Raw genomic sequence first — 22,785 nt, forward strand, 5'->3', positions numbered from 1 at the left:
GTGAACATCCTTAACTGTAATATTTCCTAACAAATATTTCCATTATACTAATTTTCTAAGTTTTGAAAAGTCATTAATATTTCCTTTTTTCTTTTAAATTATGAAATATTTCAAACCTATAATAAAATACTGAAAATAACATGAACAAACCTGCAGAGGACCACCATTCAGTATGAATAAATCTACACATAGTTCCATGTTTATTTCACTTACCTGCATTATCTCCAATGTTTTACTTAACTGTACAGGTATCACTGTTCCTTTCTTCCCCAGAGGAAACCATTATCCAGGCTTTGGTATTAATCATTTTGAAAAATATTTTTATATTATTACTACACATTTATAAATCCATAAAAAATAATATAAACTGTTTCATACAAGTCATTTATTTTTTAAAAAAGTTATTTATAAGTTACTTTTCACATCCAACAGTAGCTTAAGAAATTTATCTATACTTATCTATGTAGCTCTAGTTAATACATTTCAAGAGGTGCATACTATTCCACCGTACGAACATACCAAAATTTATTTATCATCTTTATATTAAGACATTTGGTTTGTTCTCAAATTTTTGTTACTTCAAGAGTACCATAATAAATAGTTCTTGTTCATGATTCCCTGTACACACCTGAGTTTCCCCGGGGTGTATATATATATATATATATATATGAATAAAATTACTTTCAACTTTACCAAATATTAGATAATTTTCTCCAAAGTAGTTGTGACAATTAACAGTACTACCAGCAGCATATGGGAGGGCTCTAGTACCATATTGTTGGCAGCACAAAACATTGACAGATGCTCTAATATTTGATAATCTGATGTATGTTAACTATCTTAATGTTGCTTTCATTTGATATTTCCTAGTGACACTGAACATCTTTTAATTTGGCTATTCAAGGTTTCCTTGTTTTATCCTTTGTACAATTTTCAATTTAGTTGTCCTTTTTTTTTTTTTTTTTTTTTAAAGAGATGGGGTCTTATTCTGTTGTTTAGGCTGGAGAATAGTGATGCAATCATAGATCACTGCAGCCTCAAACTCCTGGGTTCAAGTGATCCTCCCATCTCAGCCTCCTGAGTAGCTGGGACTACAGATGTGCACCACCAGGTCTGGCTAATTTTTGTAATTTTTGTAGAGGGCCTCATTATGTTACCAAGGCTGGTCTGGAACTCCTGGCCTCAAGTGATCCTCCCACCTTGGCCTCCCAAAGTGCTGGGATTACAGGTGTGGGCCACTACACCTGGCCTTCTTTATATAGATATATGGAGTTCCTTCTGTATTACTAATTCTGTGTCTATTTCAATGAATCGAAAATACATTATCCCAAACAATTCAATCATGTTTTTGTTGGGTGGGGAGGTGTTATCTTCTGATGCAGATAAGTTTTATTTATTTATTTATTTTTTTTTTTGAGACAGGTTCTCACTCTGTCACCCAGGCTAGAGTGCAGTGGCATGATCACGGCTCACTGTAGCCTTGACCTCCTGAGGTCAAGTAATCCTCTCGCCTCAGCCCCCAGATAGCTGAGACTAAAGGCACATGCCGTCATGCCTGAATAATTTTTGTATTTTTTGTAGAGATGGGGTTTTGTCATGTTGCCCAGGCTGGTCTCAAACTCCTGAGCTCAAGTGATCTGCCCACCTTGGCCTCCCAAAGTGCTGAGATTACAGGCATAAGACACCGTGCCTGGCCTTAAATTTTAATATAATCAATTTGCCAATGTTTTTCTTTCTTATGTGTTCTTTGTATGTCTAAAGAAATCCTCCCTTACATTAAAATTATAAACCAAATACTCGCTTCAAAAAGTTTTTATGTGTTGCTTTTCACATGTAGGTCCTGAAATCTATCAGAAATTTATTTCCTTGTGGGTGGAACAGAATTTGCTTTTTCGCAAGTGGAAAACCAAGTATAGTACTATTTTGGGGTTTATGATGTTCAAATGAACTAAAACGCCATCTCAATCATATTTCAAGTTTCCATACATAAGCTTAGGTCTTTGGCTGATCTCCATGTTCCTTTTCATTCATCCACTTGTCCACCCCTACATCAGTAACAGTGCCTTTGTTAGTATAACTCTATAATTTATCTTGTTATCAGGCATGAAAATAGCCAACAACAACACCCTCTTGGTCTGACTTGTTATTCTTCCAAATTGCTTTGGCTTTTATTTTACATATAAAAACTTTAAGATAAATTTGTTAGGCTACATTTAAAAATCTCTATAGGAACGTTTAAGAATTGTTATATGTGTGTGTATATACATATATTTCATATACATGGTATATATATTTAATATTGATAAATATTGTGTGATATTGATATTTATATATATACTTAACAAATTTATTTGTTTGAGACAGGTTCTTGCTCTGTCACCTGGGCTGGAGTGCAGTGGCACAATCTTGGCTTACTGCAGCCTTGGCCTCTTGGTCTCAAGTTATCCTCTCACCTCCCCAGTAGCTGGGAACACAGGTGCACACTACCACACCCAGCTAATTTTTGTATTTTTCTGTAGAGTTGGGGTACTGCCATGTTACCCAGGCTGGTCTCAAACTCCTGGGCTCAGGTGATCCACCCACCTTGGCCTCTCAAAGAGCTGGGATTACAGGTGTGAGCCACCACACCCAGCGAAAAATTACTGTCTTACATGTGCATCAAATATGCTGAAAGGTAATGCTATAGTAGTTCCGAAGTTGTTGGATTAGGGAGCTCTACTAATGGAAAAACAAATTTAGATGAGTTTGCTATGAGATCCGGAAACGCAGAAGGCGTATTTGGACCAGTTAAAAACCCCTGGAGTTATTCAATACAATATAGAGAAAAGAGGAAGCAGAATCTCCACTTTGAGAATGAAGATTCAGACTGGCTGATAACTGGAGGAAGCTCAGGTGGGAGTGCAGTTGCCGTATCGGCATTCACATGCTATGAGGCTTTAGGATCAGATACAGGAGGGCTGACCAGAAATCCTGCTGCCTACTGTGGGCTTGTTGGTTTCAAACCAAGCTATGGCTTAATTTCCCATCATGGTCTCATTTCCCCGGAGAATTCGATGGATGTGCAAGGAATCTTAACCAGATGTGTGGATGATGCAGCAATTGTCTTGGGTGTACTGGCTGAACATGATCCTAAGGATTCTATCACAGTACAGGATCCTGTTAAACCATTCATGCTTCCCAGTTTGACAAATGTGAGCAAACTATGTATAGGTATTCCAAAGGTATATCTTGTACTGGAATTATCAAGTGAAGTACGGTCTCTTTGGTCCAAAGCTGCTGACCTCTTTGAGTCTGAGGGGGCCAAAGTAATTGAAGTATCCTTTTCTCACATCACTTATTCAATTGTCTGCTACCATCTGTTGTGTACATCAGAAGCAGCATCGAGTATAGCAAGATTTGATGGGCTACAATATGGTTACAGATGTGACACTAATGTGTCTACTGAAGCCATGTATGCTGCAACCAGACGAGAAGGATTCAGTGATTTTGTAAGAGGAAGAATTCTCTCAGGAAATGTTTTCTTGTTAAAATAAAAGTATGAAAATTATTTCATCAAAGCACAGAAAGTGAGATGCCTCATTGCTAATGATTTTGTGAATGGTTTTAACTCTGGAGTATGCTAACTCCCACCACCTTGAGTGAGGCAGTACCATACCTGGAGTTCATCAAAGAAGACCACAGAACAGGAAGTGCCCAGGATGATATTTTTACACAAGCTGTAAACATGGCAGGACTGTCAGCAGTGAGTAACCCTGTTGCACTCTCAAACCAAGGGTTGCCAATAGGACTGCCGTTTACTGGACATGCATTTTGTGACTAGCAGCTTCTTACAGTAGCCAAATGGTTTGAAAAACAAGTAAAGTTTCCTGTTATTCAACTTCAAGAACTTATGGATGATTGTTCATCAATCCTTGAAAATGAAAAGTTAGTCTCTGTCTCTCTAACACAGTAGGGATAAATATATCATGCAAAATTTTTAAAAATTGTTGCCTTTATACTATCAAGTTTATTTCCCATGAATATTGCATAAAATTCCGTTTATTCAAGTCCTTTCTTGTTCTTCAATGATCACATAATTGCCATACATTAATTTAATAATTTTTATTGAATACCATATTGAAAACTAAATTTAATATTTTAAATGACTCTAGAATATACATTCTTTCCAAGCACACTGGAACATTCTCCAAGAGAGCCTATACTCTGGGCCACAAAACAATTCAATAACTAAGATTAAAATCATGCAAAAATAGTTTTTCTGTTGACAAAAAAATTTGTGGAAACATCAGATATTTGAAGAGCTTAAAAATAAAAAACACTCTTAAATAAGTTATGGGTTGAAGAAGAAATAAAAAAAGGCAGGAAAAAATATTTTCAATTGAATGAAAATGAAAACACAACATACTAAAATTTATGGGATAGATGTAAGGCAAAGCTTAGAGGGAAATTTATAGTTTTAAATATCTATATCAGAAAAGAAGAAAGCTATCAGATTAATATTCTATGGTTACATCTTTAAAAACTAGAAACAGGGCCAGGCGCAGTGACCCACACCTGTAATCGTAGCACTTTGGGAGGCTGAGGTGGGTGGATCACGAGGTCAGGAGATTGAGACCATCCTGGCCAACACGGTGAAACCCTGTCTCTACTAAAAATACAAAAATTAGCCGGGCGTGGTGGCATGTGCCTGTAGTCCCAGCTACTCAGGAGGCTGAGGCAGGAGAATTGCTTGAACCCAGGAGGCAGAGGTTGCAGTGAGCCAAGATAGCGGCACTGCACTCCAGTCTGGGTGACAGAGCAAGATTCCGTCTCAAAAAAACAAACAAACAAAAACCTAGAAACAGAAGAGTAAATTAAACCCAAAGCAAGCAGAATTTCTCTCTTTTTTAATTAAATTTTTTTGTTGTTGTTGAGACAGGGTATCATTTTTTTACTCAGGCTAAAGTGCAGTGGCATGATCTTGGCTCGCTGCAGTCTTGACCTCACCAAGTTCAGATGATCTTCCCAAATCAGCCTCCCAAGGAGCTGGGACTACATGAAGGAGTCATCATGTCTGGATAATTTTTGTATTTTTTTCCAAGATGGGGTTTCACCATGTTGCCCAGGCTGGTCTCGAACTCCCATGCGCAAGCGATCCACCTGCCTCAGGCTCTCAAAGTGCTGGGATTATAGGCATGAGCCACCGCATCTGTCCTTATTTTCATGTTTTAGAGATTGTGTCTCGTTCTGTCACCCCAATTGGAGTGTAGCAGTGTGATCACAGCTTACTGCACCCTTGAATTTCTGGACTTAAGTGATCCTCCTGCCTCAGCCTCCTGAGTAGCAGGGACTACAGGCACATACCAACAAGTGAGGCTAACTTAGAAAAATTTCTTTCGTCTTTAAAGACAGAGTCTCACTATGTTGCTCAAGCTGGTCTCAAACTCCTGGCCTCAAGTGATCATCCTCTTTCAGCCTCTGCCAAGTGCTGAGATGACAGGCATGGGGCATCACGCCTGCCACAGAATGTTTTATGAAATATGAAAGAGGTTGAGTATGATGGCTCATACCTGTAATCCCAGCACTTTGGGAGGCTGGGGTAGGAGGATGGCTTGAAGCCGGAGGTTTGAGACCAGCCTGGGCAACAAAGCAAGACTCTGTCTCTACAAAAAATAATTTTAAAAAGTGAGCTGGGGCTGGTGGTGTACACCTGTGGTCCCAGCTACTTAAGAGGCTGAGTGGGGGGATGGCTTAAGCCCATTTCAAGGCCTCAGTGAACCATGATCAATCATGGCACTGCACTTCAGCCTGGGTGACTGAACAAGATCCTGTCTCTTAAAAAAAAAATACAGTACTACAAAAAATAAATAGGTCGGGCACAGTGGCTCACGTCTTTAATCCCAGCACTTTGGGAGGCCGGGGTGGGCGGATCACCTGAGGTCGGGAGTTCATGACCAGCCTGACCAACATGCAGAAACCCCATCTCTACTAAAAATACAAAATAAGCCAGGTGTGGTGGTGCATGCCTGTAATCGCAGCTACTCGGGAGGCTGAGGCAGGAGGATCGCTTGAATCTGGAGGGCGGAGGTTGTGGTGAGCCGAGATCGTGCCATTGTACTCCAGCCTGGGCAACAAGGGCAAAACTCCGTCTCAAAAAATAAATAAGTATATATATATACACACATAAAATAAAATATCAAAGACTAGAATGGAAAACAAGAAAATAGCAGAAAAAGTATAAAGAAAATCAATGATATCAAAAGTTTGTTCTTTGAAAAGATCAACAAATATGACAAATAGTTAGACTGGCCAATAAAATAGGAGAGAAGACATAAATTACCAAAATCAAGGATGAAAGCGGATATAGCCATTAAAAAGAATGAAATCATGTCCTCTGTAGCAACATTTAGCAACACGGATACAGCTGGAGGCCATTATTCTAAAGCAAATTAACATGGGGACAGAAAATCAAATATCATATACTCTCACTTGTAAGTGGGAGCTAAACACTGGGTACTCATGGACGTAAAAATGGCAACAATAGACATTGGGAAGTACTAGAGGGACAAGGGTTGAAAAACAAACTATTAGGTACTATGTTCACCACCTGGGTGACAGGATCAATCATACCCTAAACCTCAGCATCATGAGATATACACATGTAACAAACCCGCGTATGCATCCCCTGAATCTAAAAATAAAGTTGAAACCATTAAAGAATAAATAAATAAAAAGTTTATGTAATATTAAAAAAAAAGAATGAAAGGGGACATCACTATTGACCCTATAGGAATTAAAAGGATTACTATAAGGAATAACTTGAACAACTTTCTACTAACAAATTTGTTCCTAGAAAGAAACAAATTATCAAACGGACTCAAAGAGATATATAAAATCTGAATAAACCTATAACAAGTAAAAAAATTGAAGTAATAATTACAAATATCACAAAGAAAAGTCCAAGTACAAATGGTCTCACTTTTGAATTTTATCAACTATTTAAAGAAGAAAATGTTACCTACCACTCATTCACAAACTCTTTCAGAAAATAAGAGGGACCACTTCTAAACTTCTATAGCTATCTTAATAATAAAGCCAAATAAAGATTGACAAAATAAACTACAATACAATACTCCTCATAAACAGAGAGGCAAACTGAAGTAAGCAACAAATAAAAAGGACTATAAATAGTAAGTAAATAGAATTTACCTCAGGTATGGAAAGTTGGTTTAACACTTGAAAATCAATTAGTAAAATACATAATATTAATAGAATAAATGACAAAAGCACCAATGACACTGATAATGATCGCATCAATAGATGGAGAAAAAGCATTTGGCAAACTACAATGAACATTTATGATTAAAAACTCTCAAACTAGAAACAGAACTTCTTCAACTGGATAAAAGGCATCTACAAAAACACTACAGCTAAAATCACATATAATGGTGAAGACTGACCATTATCTTTCTCCCTGAAATCAGGAATAATGCAAGAATGTCTGCTCTTTCTTGCCACTTTTATTCAATATTGTACTGGAGGCACAATAAACAGAAAAGAAAGAAAGAAGAAATTAAAGGCATCCGATTAAAAAAAAAAAAGTAACTGTACTTATTCACAGATGATATAACCCTACAGTAGAAAATCCAAAGGAATATACAATAAAACAAATAGAACTAGCAAACAATAAGTAAATAAACTAGAAACAACACAAATGTCCATTCTATTTGGCACTTTGCATTTTTCTTCCATTTCTGATTCACAGAGATATTTGTCTTGATGCTAATCTTGCTTTTTTGTTTTATAGTTTCATCATCATTGTTAATGTATCAGAATAAAGGAAGCAGTGTATCCAAAAATTTCCTATGGCATTTTGACTGCAAATCCTTCATCTATAATTTTTCTTATATTCCTAGTCAATCTGTTCTTGTATTCTTTATTTTCTTTTTACTAAAGCATCACCTATTAATTCAACTAACAACCCATTAAAGAACATTTTTCATATATTATCCTTTGTTTCAAATATGAAATACATATTTGAATTACTTACCAATACTATGAAACTGCCATCGCTGATGAATTCTTTCTGGAAGAAGTTGTAAAATTTTCTAAAAATCAAATATAAAGAGAAAAAAAGAAAAAAGAAAACCAAGTAATGAGTTCACATCCTGCAAAATGTGAAAAATTAAAGGGCTCACTAAGTATAACAAATACAAAATAGGCCGGGCACGGTGGCTCACACCTGTAATCCCAGCACTTTGGGAGGCTGAGGTGGGTGGATCACCTGAGGTCAGGAGTTCGAGACCAGCCTGGCCAACATGGTGAAACCCTGTCTCTACTAAAAATACAAAAATTAGCCAGGTGTGGTGGCAGGCGCTTGTAATCCCAGCTACTCAGGAGGCTGAGGCAGGAGAATCACCTGAACCCAAGAGGCAGAGGTTACCGTGAGCCGAGATCACGCCACTGCCCTCCAGCCTGGGCAATAAGAGCAAAACTCCGTCTCAAAACAAAACAAAACAAACAAACAAACAAAAAACTACAAAATAGTCCCTGAGCTAATCTGATAGTATTGACATTATTTTAGCACTGGCATGTTGATCACTATTTGAAAGTCTCAAAAAACAACAAGCAATACTAACCAGTACTTGGAACAAGAAATTAACAAAATACATCTTTTACAATAATATAGAAGGTATGTTTTCCTAATGATTAAATGCTAATTCTAATATATTTAAAATGCTTATTTACTATTTCTAGATTTTCTTTTTTTCCCCCTTTAGAGACAGAGTCTTGCTATGTTGCACTGGTTGGAGTGCACTGGCTATTCAGAAGCATGATCATAGTGCATCACAGCCTTGAACTCCCAGACTCAAGCAATCCTCCTGCCTCAGCTTCCCAAGAAGGTGGGAATACAGGCACACAACACTATGTCTAGCAATTCCTAGAATTTCTATATTGTGGATATCACTGGTGAGTTTCAATTCTTTCAGATATTAATATTTGTGACATTTTCTCTTTCTTCTAATGGTTCTTTCTCCTATCTTGATAACCCCAGAGAAAATATTTTGATTTCATGAGAACCCCATCAAATATTTATACTGAGTTAATCATGTGAAACTAGAGGTACTTAGATGCTATGATGGATATAGGTATTAGAGCAAATTTTTTTTTAAGAGGTGGGTGTTTCACCCTGTCACCCTGGCTGGAGTGCAGTGGTGTGATCATAATTCACCACAGCCACAAACTCCTGGGTTCAAGTGATCCACTCATCTCAGCCTCCCAAATAGGAGTACTAGTGTGTGTCACCATGCCCAGCTAAATTTTTTTTATTATTTTTGTGGAGATGGAGTATTACTATGTTGTCCAGGCTGCGCCCAAGCTTCAGGCCTCAAGCAATCCTCCTGTCTTGGCCTTCAAAAGTGCTGGGATTACAAGCGTGAGCCACTGCACCCGGACAGAGAGCAGGATTTAAAATTTCAGGAGCCCTATAGTTAAGCTAACATATATAGGTTTCCATTAATTGGTAATAAAATCTTTACACAAATATGTTCAAAATTCTGCCTTTTATTTCCCTTAATATTACACTTGTGTGGATTATTCTCGATCAAGAGCTACCTTACTGCTAAACAGTGCTCGCAATACTCATCCACTTGCTGAATGACATTTTTGTGTTTGTTGTTATTGCTGTTCTTACTATTATTTAGAACACCATTAAATGAATGCTTATAAGGGCCAAACACTAGGCACTTTATTATATATGATATATTAATTAATATACCTTGCATTAATCCTTGCAATCATTCCAAAAGGAGGGTTTATCTCATTCAACAAATGAAGAAATGGGTTAAGTAGTGCGCTTAGGTTACAAAGCTAGAAAGTGAAAGAACAGAGGTTCCAAATTCAATACACCTATTTCCAAAACCTCTGCCTTGATAATATACTGATCAAACGATGACATGCATATTTTATACTTCCTTGTCTTCTCGTTGATATCATCTTCTTTAGTAAACCCCATATGAAAGGATGATAAAGAAATTTTAAAGTTCTACACAGATAAATTCTGGTCCCACATCAGACACATAAACTCTTTCACCTTTGTCCTCCCTATGTCTCCCACAGCTGGCCAACAACTGCATAATTATATTTATTTTTGTATAGAAAGAGATAAACTTACAGAAAAGTTGAAAAGACAAATTTGTAAACTATTCAAAAGCATTTCTAAATTATGACTAATAATTATACTTTAGACTTAGCCCCTTATATCTTTTTATATGGTAAATAAAAGATTAAAGAGATTACATGTGCCCTAAACTGCACAGAATATAAAACCTCTACCATATTATTATTAACATCACATAATGATGCTTTTTATTCCAGAAGAAGGAAATCATTTTATTTATGATTTCTTTTTCATCATTAGTTTCTAAAGGTAGAGGTCCCCTACTATAAGTAGAAGAACGTCAGCACAAAAATCAAATGATTTTTTCAAAAGATGAAAATCTGGTATCTCAGATATTTTTTCTAATAAAATTTAGTGATCCATTAAAGACAAACATTTCTTTGTAAAGAATAAAAAATAATCAGTATATATTACATATAGAAAAAGTTATTTTTACATATAAGGAATATTCCAAAAGGGCTTCTATTAACTAATCAATCATCTCAGTTTCCTGAATCTAAGGCAAGCGTAAACATTTGAAGGAATACTTTCCAAGAATCATTAGCTTGCTTTCTCTGTGGATATTTTTATTCTTTCTCAAAGCATCTATGTTTCAATATTCCCCTTGTGAACAGTTGATGCAAACAATTCAGGACGTAATATAATCAAATTCCTCAGGGGTCACGACTAATGAAAATTAACTGCAGAACAGATACTAACATCAGCATTACTGCTGTTTGGAACTCTTAAAAAAAACTCTTTTTTTTTCCCCCTGTAACTAAATCAACAGCTAAGAGACATATAAATGAGGTTGTTCAAATTCTTCTAAATTACATCAAAATACTAAAGAATGAATTATAATATTATTATTATTATTATTATTATTATTATTGAGACAGGTTCTCATTCTCTTGCCCAAGAGTGCAGTGGCACAATCACGGCTCACTATAGTTTCGACCTCCTGGGTTCAAGAAATCCTCCCACCTCAGCCTCCTGAGTCACTAGCACTACAAGCGCCTGCCACCACCATGCCTGGCTAACTTTTTTGATTTTTAGTAGAGACTAGGACTTGCGGTGTTGCCCAGGCTGGTCTCTAACTCCTGAGCTCAAATAAATCTCCCACCTCAGCCTCCAAAAGTGCAGGGATTACTTTGAACCACCACATACAGCCAAGAGTGAATTATCTTTAATTACACCAGACAGAATAGCTCAATCTTCAGAAACTGATTTCCAAATTATTTTCTATGCATACTCTTGGCTTTCTACAGGTCTCGAAATTCTCAGTGAAGATCAGAATACTCCTATGACTGTTTATCTGTTTACTTTGAAAGACAATAAACAGCAAGGAGTTATTTTAAAAGGGTCTTAATTTTTAAGTGTGCTAAAAATTAAAAAAAAAATTAGCAGAGCATCAAAATTTTGTTCATTTACCTATGAGCTATGTTTCCTGACTTTTATTTATAAAGACTTGTCCCATTTCCAATCTAATGTAAAACAACAATTTTTAAAATATTTAAGACTATTTTAAACAAGTTTACAATGAAAAGCAGTGAACCAAGAAACAATAAAACCCTTAGGCACATAGAAGTTATAGGAATATAGCTTCTTAGGTAAGACTGTTTTGGAGTTAAAACAAAAACAAATTTTCCATTTCAGTAAACCTTCGACAAATTAAAATTTTATCGTTTGCAAACACACTGAATATCATACGAATTTTGTGGTGTCAAATGTATAAAAACATAATTTATATCTGTACCAAAAAGTAATACATTGTACCTCAAAAAGTATAGGATTCAGTCAGGCATATTTAAAAAATTTAGATTTAGTTCTTAGAAAGGCTGGCAAATTCAGTGTTTCATTACATGTTTTATAATTTAAATATATTCCTTTGTATGTTCCAAAAATTATTTTTGAAAAAGGGAAAAGTTAGATTCAGAAGCACTTACCTCAAAAATAAAAAGTATAGCATCCAATTCCTCTCTTTGAGACTTGTGACCTAAAATATTTTTATAAGAAAACACTTAAAACATATCATTTTGTCCTCATTGTTAACAATCACTTAATGAACTTAAAATATTTCAAGAAGGAAGGTTTTTTTTCCCCAGCAATTATTTAGTAAAATGTTTAAAGCATATTCCATTCATTGTGTAGACAGTATCACAGTCACTCTCTTCACTCTTTTGAGTACTGTAATTAAATTTAGGTTCTACATATTTATGTCTAGAAACAAATCATGACATATTACAAAGAACTTCAAATAAGCTCTGAAAATGAAAATATGAAAATGACTGCTCAAATGTGACATATGCTCCTAGGGCAGAACCAAAGAAGGCACAATGAGGGAACAAATCAACCTGACCAGTGAAAAAGCAAATCTTCAAAGCCATTGTAAAGTAATAAGGATAGTAATACTAACCCATCAGTTGTCTTTAAAATACAGGTCACTAGATCTATGACAGTAGTGTGAGAGGGAAAGCAAAAAGCTGTCCGACAAAAATAAGTGAAACAATATGTCCAAGAGCCTTTAAGTTATGTTTATGACAATTATTAGAAATATTGACATAAGCCAAGATATATGTTAGCATCTTACCTTTCTGTTTAAGACTAGCTTCAATAGTCACAAAATTTTCAAAGAACACATAGTATATATGTGAAAAATGTTGGTCGAAAAATTGTTTAAGATCAATAGATTCTGCATTCTCTGAAAAATAAAAAAAAAATACTGATTATTTACATGTATGTTAAATCAAGTTTAGCAAATATTCAGTGACAAGTTTCCTTCAAAGTCAAAGAACTGCTCCTAAAATTCTATTCTATTAAAATATTTACAACATATATTTCTATGTCTATATCCTCGTTCTTAAAACTTTAGTCTTTGCCAATTTTAGTTTTAATTTTAAAAACTGATCAAGAAAACAATGGCTCAGAAAAACTTATTCAAAATCATTAATCATACCAAAAAAAGAAGTTAAGTTCTATTTTCAATTCACAGCTACAGCTTTCCTAACTTCTCCCCAAGACAGTTTAAAATCAGAATAATAATTTATGATGTCTGAAGGCCAGGCACCATGGCTCACGCCTGTAATCCCAACTTTGGGAGGCCGAGGTGGGCAGATACCTGAGCTCAGGAGTTCAAAACCAGCCTGGCCAACACAGTGAAACCTCATCTGTACTAAAAATACAAAAATCAGCTGGGTGTGGTGGCGTGCACCTGTAATCCCAGCTACTTGGGAGGCTGAGGCACGAGAATCACTTGAACCCAGGAGGAGGAGGCTACAGTGAGCCAAGATCACGCCACTGCATTCTAGCCTGGGAAGACAGAGTGAGACTCCACCTTGGGGGGGGAGAAAAAAAAAGAAGAATTTATAATGTCTGAAATATATTTATTCTGTAAATAGGTACCTAACAATAGGCTTTGTAAATAGGTACTTAGGGATTAAAAAGCTCAAACACAGACAGTATTGCTCTAAAGAAACTGTCAGTAAAAGCAGGGCATGCAAAATTAAATGAATAACTATACGAACAGTAGAAAGTGTTAGTACTAAAAGTGAGATGTCAAAGTATATGGCAGTTTAGAAACACAAGAGTACTTTCAAAGCTCAATAAAGCACAAAGTTGGGGAAAGAAAAAAGGCCTGACAGAGTACCTAATATCTGAAAAGACTTTTAAGGACAAGAAGAACACTAGACATAAAGTGGTGGAGTTGAATGGGAAGGGCATTCAAGGCATAAAAAATAGATGGAGCAAGAAAAACGTGAGGTATGCATGTATACACATGTAACAAACCTGCACGTTGTGCACGTGTACCCTAGAACTTAAGTATAATAAAAAATTTTTTTTTTTAATTTACTATGAAGCTTTAAAAAAAAAAAAGTCAAAGTGGCCTGGTTCTCTCATAATCTCTGAGATCCAGATTGGAGAACTGTAGTTTCTGGGTCCTTCTTGGAAGAGATTAGCAAATGCATAACCAGCAATCTGTCTAAATCAGTCTTGTCTCCTAGAAATATAATGCAAGCCACAAATATTAGCTACATATGTGATTTTAAATTTCCTTGTAATCACATTTTAAGAAATAAAATGACAAGGGGAAATTAATTGTAATAATATATTTTGTTAACAAAATATATTTAAGATACCATTTTTAAGTGCTACCAATAAAAACCTATTAACGAAAAAAAAAAAAAAGTGAGGTATGATAGTATCCAGAAAAATAATTCATTTTGGCTAAAGCTTAGAGCATTTTAATAAAAATAAACAAGTAGACTTGAGATATGCTTGCATGTACTTATGCATATGTATATGTATTTATGCATAGAAGATACCAAACAACTAGGCAGCGTTACCTCTAGGGAGCATTACTAGTTTTATTGTTGCTTAGTTCATTTTCAGGGTAAGTGAGAAGGTGAAAAAGAGTGGAGAAATTCTACTTTATGTACTTCCTACTATTCCAAATTGTTTACAAAAAGCACATTACTTCTCTTACAATACAAAATAGAATTTTTTATCTCTGTTTTATTTTTTTGAGATGGTGTCTTGCTCTGTGGCCCAGGCTGTAGTGTAGTGGTACAATCTCGGCTCACTGCAACCTCCACCTCCAGGGTTCAAGCGATTCTCCTGCCTCAGACTCCTGAGTAGCTGGGATTACAGGTGCCCACTATCACACCCGGCTAATTTTTATATGTTCAGTAGAAATGGGGTTTCACTATGTTGGCCAGCCCGACCTCAAGTGATCTGCCCGCCTCAGTCTCCCAAAGTGCTGGGATTATAGGCGTGAGCCACTGCGTCCAGCCTCAAAATATAATTTTAAAAGGCAACTGAAAAAATAAAAGATTTTTGAAAGGAAATAAAGAAACTATTCATTGTAAATAAACTGAAGTTAAAGGTAAACATCAATTAATTTCTTAGAATGCACTAAGGCTCAACATAAGATTTCAAAATAAAGTATAGTAACAACATATAGATAGCACTTTAAACTCTTTCATGTATTATCATATCCTATGAATATTCATTATACTTTTTTGGGGGAGACAGGGTCTCACTTTATCACCCAGGCTAGAGTGCAGTGGCATGATTACAACTCACTGCAGCCTCAACCTCTTGAGTTCAAGCAATCCTCCCACCTCAGCCTCCAAAAGTACCTGGGACCCGGGTCTCCCCACCACACCTAGCTAACTTTTGTAGAGATGGGGTCTTGTTATGTTGCCCAGGCTGGTCTCAAACTACCGGGCTGAAGCAATCCTGTCTTGGTCTCAAAGTGTTGAGATTACAGGCATAAGCCACAACACCTGGCATAGTAACTTTTTAGTGATGTCTTATCTATGTGATTTTCCAAGACTGTTTTTTTTGTTCTGCCATTCCAAAAGGAAAGGGATATATGCCTTTCCTCTCTATTCCCTTGGATTCTGTACATTTCTCTTTTATGGAAAGAACAATGTTTCAAATGTCTTATTGTCTTTCTTCCAGGACTAGTCTAGCATCTTTAGAATAGAAACTGTGTCTACCTCAGGATTTCTAAAAATTGGCACAATGCTGAGCAAACAATATGTACTCAAATGTATTTTATTACTAACAAAATTAATTATTTTTACTTCATTATATTCAGTTCATACAATATGGAAATTTTTACCTTGGAAAAGACTGCATAACCTACTGACAGGCAAAATAGAACTGCCTCCTCTTGACTGGAATTAGAATACCCAGATTTCACTCCTGTCTGTAACACTTACTACCTATGTGACTTTTCACAGAACTAGACAAAATAATAATGTGTAACACAAAGTGAATGTTTTCTAAACAATGCACACTATTCTCAGCACTCCACAGAAACTAATTCCTATAATCTACATAGCAATACTATGAAATTAGTACTGTTATTATCTCCATTTTACAGATGAGAAAATTTAGGTACAGAGAGTCTAAGAAACTTAGCTCATAAGAAGTAGAGTCAGGATTTAAACAACAGGTAACCCTAGATCTATTCGGTCTCCAAGGTAATACATCTGTAAAAAAAGAATACTAAATATTTATCTATCTGCCTATAAGAATAATAATAGTCATCAAATACTAGTTAAATATAGTTTATCAAATATCAAAATAAAAACACATACAACTGAAATAAAGAGGAAAGGTGTTCTAGTTTTCCCACAGAGTAGTTTAGAGAATTACGAAATTAGAATAAAACAGGCTTGGGCTGGGCAAGGTGGTTGACATCTGTAATCCCAGTACTTTAGGAGGCTGAAGTGGGAGGGTTGTTTGAGGCCAGGAGTTTGAAACCAGCCTGGGCAACACATTGAGATTCCATTTCTACAAAATTAAAAAATCAGCCAAGCATGGTGGCATGTGCCTGTAGTCCCAGCAACTCTGGAGACTAAGGTGGGGGAATTCCTTCAGCCTAGGAATTTAAGTTAAGTTGCAGTGTGCTATGATTGAGCCAATGCACTCCAGTCTAGGCAACAAAGCGAGACCTTGTCACTAAAAAAAAAAAATAATAATAATGAAAGAAAGAAATAGGCTGCTATAATTACCTCTAAATTTCCTAAAATTAATGTTTCAAAAACACAATGTTCTAGGAGAAAAAAGAAAATGAGAACAATAACAAAGCAAACCAAAAAAACACAACAAAAGCAAACATGAATCAACTCAAGATTTTGCGACGTATTAGGAGCCAAAGTATCCTCTCTCAATTTCCTTCCCATAAGGCATGCTGACAAAGTCTGGAAATTATTTACTTTCTAATGCTAATAAAAATGATCAAAATTAGGCTGGGCGCAGTGGCTCACGCCTATAATCCCAGCACTTTGGGAGGCCGAGGTGGGCAGATCATGAGGTTAAGAGATCGAGACCATCCTGGCCAACATGGTGAAACCCTGTCTCTACTAGCTGGGCGTAGTGGTGGGCGCCTGTAGTGCCAGCTACCAGGGAAGCTGAAGCAGGAGAATCGCTTGAACCCAGGAGGCGGAGGTTGCAGTGAGTCAAGATTGCACCACTGCATTCCAGCCTGGGTAGCAGGGCTAGACTCTGTCTCAAAAATAAAAATAAAAATAAAATTATTGCTAGAGAAGAAGAAGGACATTTTATAGGTTAAAGGGTTAATCTTCTAAGAAGATATAACAATTGTGAACATATATGCACTTAACAACAGAACTCCCAACCCCCAAAGCAGAAACTGAACAGAATTGAATTGAAGGAATATACACACAATTCAACAATGATCATTTAAGAGTCAACACTCTACTTTCAATAATGAATAGAACTAGACAGAAGTGAAAATAGAAGACCTAAACAATACTATAATGCAACCAGATCTAACAGACATCTATCAAATGCCCATCTAACAACAAAAGAATACACAGTCTTTTCAAATGCACATGGTATACTATCCAAAATAGACCATATGTAAGGCCATAAAATAAACTTCAGTAATTTAAAAGGACTGAAGACAAAGTATGTTATCTGGCCACAGTGGAATGAAATTAGAAATCAATAACATAAGGAAATTAAGAAAACTCACAAATATGTGGAAATTTAGCAATACACAACTAAATAACCAATTGGTCAAAGAAAAATCACAGGAGAAGTTAGAAAATCTTTGAGATGAATATAAATGAAAATACAACATACCAAAACTTATGGCATCCAGCTAATCCAGTGCTGACAGAAAAATCTATAGCTTTAAATTGCTATATGAGAAAGAAATCTGAAAATTGACCCATAATGTTCCACCTTAGGAAGTAAGAACATTGGCTGGGTGCATTGGTTCATGCCTGTAATCCCAACCCTTTGGGAGGCTGAGGCAGGAGTCTCAATTGAGCCCAGCAGTTTAAGACCAGCCAGGGCAACATAGTGAGACTCCATCTCTACAAAGAAATTAAAAATATCCAGGTGTGGTCATACATACATATGAAAATAAAGAGCAAACTAATCCTAAAGCACAAAGAAGAAGGAAATAAAAGATTAGAAAGGACATAAAAGAAATAGAGACCCAAAAAAAAAATCATTAAACAAAAATTGGTTCTTTGAAACACTCAACAAACTTGACAAACTGTTAGCTAGACTGTCCAAACTGAAAAAGACATAAGATTCAAATCACTAATCTGGACTGGAATATAATACATTACTACTAACCCTACAGAAATAAAAATTATAAGAGAATACTATGAGCAACTGTATGCTAGCAAATTAGATGGCCTATGTGAAATGAACAAATTACTAGAAAGTCACAAACCACCAAAACTGACTCAAGAAGAAATAGAAACTCTGAAACAACCTACAATGAAGGAGAAGACTGAATTAGTGGGGGAAAAAAAACTACTTCAAAGAAAAGCTTGGACTTAAATGGCTTATGGGTGAATCCTACCAACTCTTCCAAAAAATAGAGTATACTTCCTGCTCATTCTATGAGGCCAATATTCTTATATGAAAATCAGACAAAAACATTACAAGAAAAATACAGACCAATATCCTTTATGAATATGAATGTAAAAATCCTCAACAAAATACTAGAAAACCGAATCTATCTATATATCTATATACACACACACATACACACAATCTATCTATATACACACACACACATACACACACACTCACTATGACTAAGTGACATTCATCCCAGAAGGCAAGGTTGGTTCAACATATAAAAATCAATCACTGTAATACCTTATGTTAACATAAAGGTCAAAACTCACTTGACAGTTTCAATAGACACAGAAAAAACATCTGACAAAACCCAATATAATTTCATCCTAAAGATACTCAAAAAGCTAGGAAAAGAAAAGTATTTTTTAACCTGATAACGGGTATCTATGAAAAGGTCACAACTAACAACACACTTAGTGATAAAAGATTGAAAGCTTTACCCCTAAAAGCATGAACAAGACAAGGATGTCTTTTTGTTACTTTTATTTAACATTATACTGCAAATTCTAGCCAAGACAATTATGCATGAAAAAGAAACACACATTGTAAAGTCCAAAGCATTACTATCTCTACTCATAAATGACATGATCCTGGATATTGAAAATCCTAAGGAATCCACCAAAAAATCCTGTCTGACTGACAAACAAGCTCAAGTAGGTTGCAGAATACAAGATCAATAAGAAACATCAACTGTATTTCTATACACTGGCAATGAACAATCTAAAAGTGAAATTAAGCAAACAATTCCATTTACAATAGTTTGAAATAGAATAAAATACTTAAATTTAACAAAAGAAGTACAAGACTTGTACACTGGAAACTACAAAACATTACTGAAAAAAATTAAAGACTAAAACAAATGGAGACATTCCGTGTTCATGAGTAAGACTGAATGCTGTTAAGATAGCAACAGCCCCCAAATATACCTAAAGATTCAATGTACTCTTTTTTTTTCCTATTTTTTCTTTTTTTGAGACAGAGTATCACTCTGTTGCCCAGGCAGGAGTGCAGTGGCTCGATCTTGGCTCATTGTAACCTCTGCCTCTCAAGTTTAAGAGATTCTCCTGCCTCAGCCTCCAGAGTAGCTGCGATTACATGCATGTGGCACCACACCCAGCTAATTTCTGTATTTTTAGTAGAGACGAGGTTGGCCAGGCTGGTCTTGAACTCCTAACCTCAGGTGATCCATCCGCCATGGCCTCCCAAAGTGCTGGGATTACAGGCGTGAGCCACCGCACCCAGCCTCAATGTACTCTTTACCAAAATCCTAACATAGTTTTTTGCAAAAACTGACAAGCTAATCCTAAAATTCAAAAGAAAATGCAAGTGACGCAGAATAGTCAAAACAGTCTTTTTTTTTTTTTTAATGGAGTCTCACTGTTACCTAGGCTGGAATGCAGTGGTGCAGTCACAGCTCACTGCAGCCTCAACCTCCCGGACTCAAGCAATCCTCCCACCTCAGCCTCCTGAGTCACTGGGACTACAAGTGTATGCCATTACACCTGGCTCATTTTTTAAATTTTTTGTAGAGACAGGCGTTGCCACATGTTGCCTGGTCTCAAACTCCTGGACTCAAGTGATCCTCTCACCTCTACTCCCAAAGTCCTGAGATTACAGGCATGAGCCACCAAGAACAATGCTGGAGAACTGACATTTTCTCATTTCATAACTTACTACAAAGCTACACTAATCAACAGAGTGTAGTACTGGGATAAGGATAGACATATAGATGAATGGAACAATTGAGAGTTCAGAAATAAATCCTTACACTGATGATCAATTGATCATCGACAAGGGTACCAAACAACTCAAGGAGGAAAAGGAGGAAAAAAAAAAGTATTTTTAACAAATGGTTAACTTTTTTTTCCTCATTGAGTTGTTTGGTACCCTTCCAAAGTTTTTTCAACAGATGGTTGAAAAGAATGAAGACTATACATGAAAAATTAACTCAAAATGGACCAAAAACCAAAAACCTAAATGTAAAAACTAAAATTATAAAACTCAGAAGAAAACATGACCTTGAATCAGTCAATTCTTTCTTAGATATGACACTAAATGCACAAGCAATAAAAGAAAAAATAAATTTGACTTCATCAAAATTCAAAACCTTTTTGCTTCAGAGGACGCTATCAAGAAAATGAGAAAATAACCTACAGAATGCAAGAAAATATTTGCAAATTGTATATCTGATTTTAAAACATTAGTATCCAGAATATAGAAAGAATTCTTATAATTCAATTATAAAACAAAAATTTTTAATGATCAAAGGATTTGAATATATATTTCTCCTAAGAAGATATACAAATAGCCAGTAAGCTCATGAAAAAATGTTTAACATCATTAGCCATCAGGGAAATGCAAAGCAAAACCACAATGAGATACTATTTCCAACCCACTATGATAGCTATAATCAGAAAGACAGACAATACCAAGTGTTGACAATATGAGAAAATTTGAATCTTTGTACATTGCTGGTGGGAATATAAATGATGAAGCCACTCTGGAAAACAGTGTGGCAGGTCCCTAAAAAGTTTAATATAGAGTTATCATATGGCCCAGCAATTCCATTCCTAGAATATTATATACCCAAGAATTGAAAACATAAGCTCAGGCTGGGCAACATGGCAAAAGTGTCTCATCTCTATCAAAAAAAAAGAAAAAGAAAGAAAATGTATGCCCACACGAATGTTTATAATGTTATTATTCATAATGGTCAAACAGTGGAAATAACCCAAATGTCCATCAATCGATGAATGGATAGACAAAATATGGTATAATCCCTACAATGAATATTATCTAGCCGTAAAAAACACGAAATAGTATTATAAGCTACAATGTGATGGACTTTGAAAACATTATGCTAAGTGAAAGAAGCCAGACACAAAAGGCCATGTATCTGTTATTCTATTTATATGAAACACGCAGAAGAGTCAACCATAGAGATGGAAAGTATCTAATGGCTGGCAGGGGCAGGAAGCAAGGAGAAATGGGGAGTGATTGCTAAAAGGTATATGAGTTTCTGTTTCTTTTCCTTTTTTGCTGATCCATTCCTTTTAGCTCATCTAATATTCAACCCCTTGACATTCTAATTTGTTGAGATCTGCCAGACCCTACCTGGCTAACTGAATCTGAGAGCTATACCTCCTTGGCCAGTCTGAAAAGAATTAACCTAAAAAGGAGTGGAAGAGCTCATGGAGATCAGACTGAGAAAAGCAATTTTTTTTTTCCTAAGTCTAGATATTACAAACTGTTATATCATCAAGTTACTGATATTTATTGCAAGCAAATGCATTACCTTCACATTTATGCAGTTAAAGACTAGCTAGTTATTAGTATACCATTATTATAGAATACAAAATAATGTCATTTTTTAATTGAGTAGTCCGATAATAGGAGAGTAATCAAAATACAATACTACTGGTCATGCATGGTGGTTCACATCCATAATCTCAACACTTTGGGAGGCTGAAGTGGGAGGATAGCTTGAGGCCAGGGGTTCGAAATTAGCCTGGCAATATAGCCAGACCCTATCTCTACAAGCAAATAAATAAATAAAAATAAAACAGTACTGCCAATATTCTGTATCTAGTTCTACATGTCCAAAACAGATAATTTCTTGATTCATTAAATCATTTCCCTAACACTCAAAGACATTATTTTGGATATTGAAAATAATTAAACATATGGTATCTGGAAATTTAAAATCTAAAGTGGCTAAAACAAATATAGGCAGACATTTTATAAACATTAAGTTTTTGCACAATGCAAATACTTTAAATTATAAAATGTGTTTAATAAAAATAATTACCCGTTCTTGCTTATATCTTGTTCCTTGAAATCTGAAAATGATGGATCTGATCTGATCTCTATCTGATCTGATCTTCACAGATAGTTTGAGAACCATTTGAATAAATAGATACAGTGCTTTGCAAATACTTTAAATTATAAAGAAGTAAAAAGAGGTTTTATATACTGGAAAATACATTACACTGAAGAAGGAAAATCCCATTACACTGGGAAGAGAAAATATACTTCGAAACAACAGAGGATAAAGGCAGAGGAAGTTAATTCTAAATGCACTGTACAGCTCATGTTCTCAAACTGTCTGTGAAGGACCAGTTTTTTTGCTTTGGTTTTTAAATTCCAGTTTGTCACAGACCAATGCTTTATGATAAATATATTACTAGAAAATAAGGTGAAAAGCACCAGGATTGATCTACTCCCCATTT

The 22,785-nt window shown here is 35.6% G+C and overlaps 2 protein-coding genes across 7 annotated transcripts in view; one reads left to right on the forward strand and one right to left on the reverse strand.

The window, feature by feature from the left end:
* RALGAPA1 (Ral GTPase activating protein catalytic subunit alpha 1) overlaps positions 1-22,785 on the reverse strand; it is a 277,595-nt gene that overhangs the window by 230,595 nt on the left and 24,215 nt on the right. For all 6 annotated transcript variants that reach the window (XM_054447718.2, XM_054447717.2, XM_063651535.1 and 3 more), the window contains exons 2-4: positions 12,729-12,839; positions 12,085-12,134; positions 8,030-8,087 (exon numbers count right to left, since the gene is read on the reverse strand). In XM_054447718.2, coding sequence (XP_054303693.1) covers positions 8,030-8,087; positions 12,085-12,134; positions 12,729-12,839 — 219 coding nt within the window. The remainder of the gene's footprint in view (positions 1-8,029; positions 8,088-12,084; positions 12,135-12,728; positions 12,840-22,785) is intronic.
* LOC129012230 (glutamyl-tRNA(Gln) amidotransferase subunit A, mitochondrial-like) lies at positions 102-4,774 on the forward strand. The gene has a single exon (XM_054447722.2). It carries the CDS (start codon positions 2,751-2,753, stop codon positions 3,531-3,533), a length of 783 nt encoding a protein of 260 aa, XP_054303697.2. The 5' UTR covers positions 102-2,750; the 3' UTR covers positions 3,534-4,774.

This window comes from Pongo pygmaeus, chromosome 15, assembly GCF_028885625.2.
Source record: "Pongo pygmaeus isolate AG05252 chromosome 15, NHGRI_mPonPyg2-v2.0_pri, whole genome shotgun sequence".
Classification (NCBI taxonomy): Eukaryota; Metazoa; Chordata; class Mammalia; order Primates; family Hominidae; genus Pongo; species Pongo pygmaeus.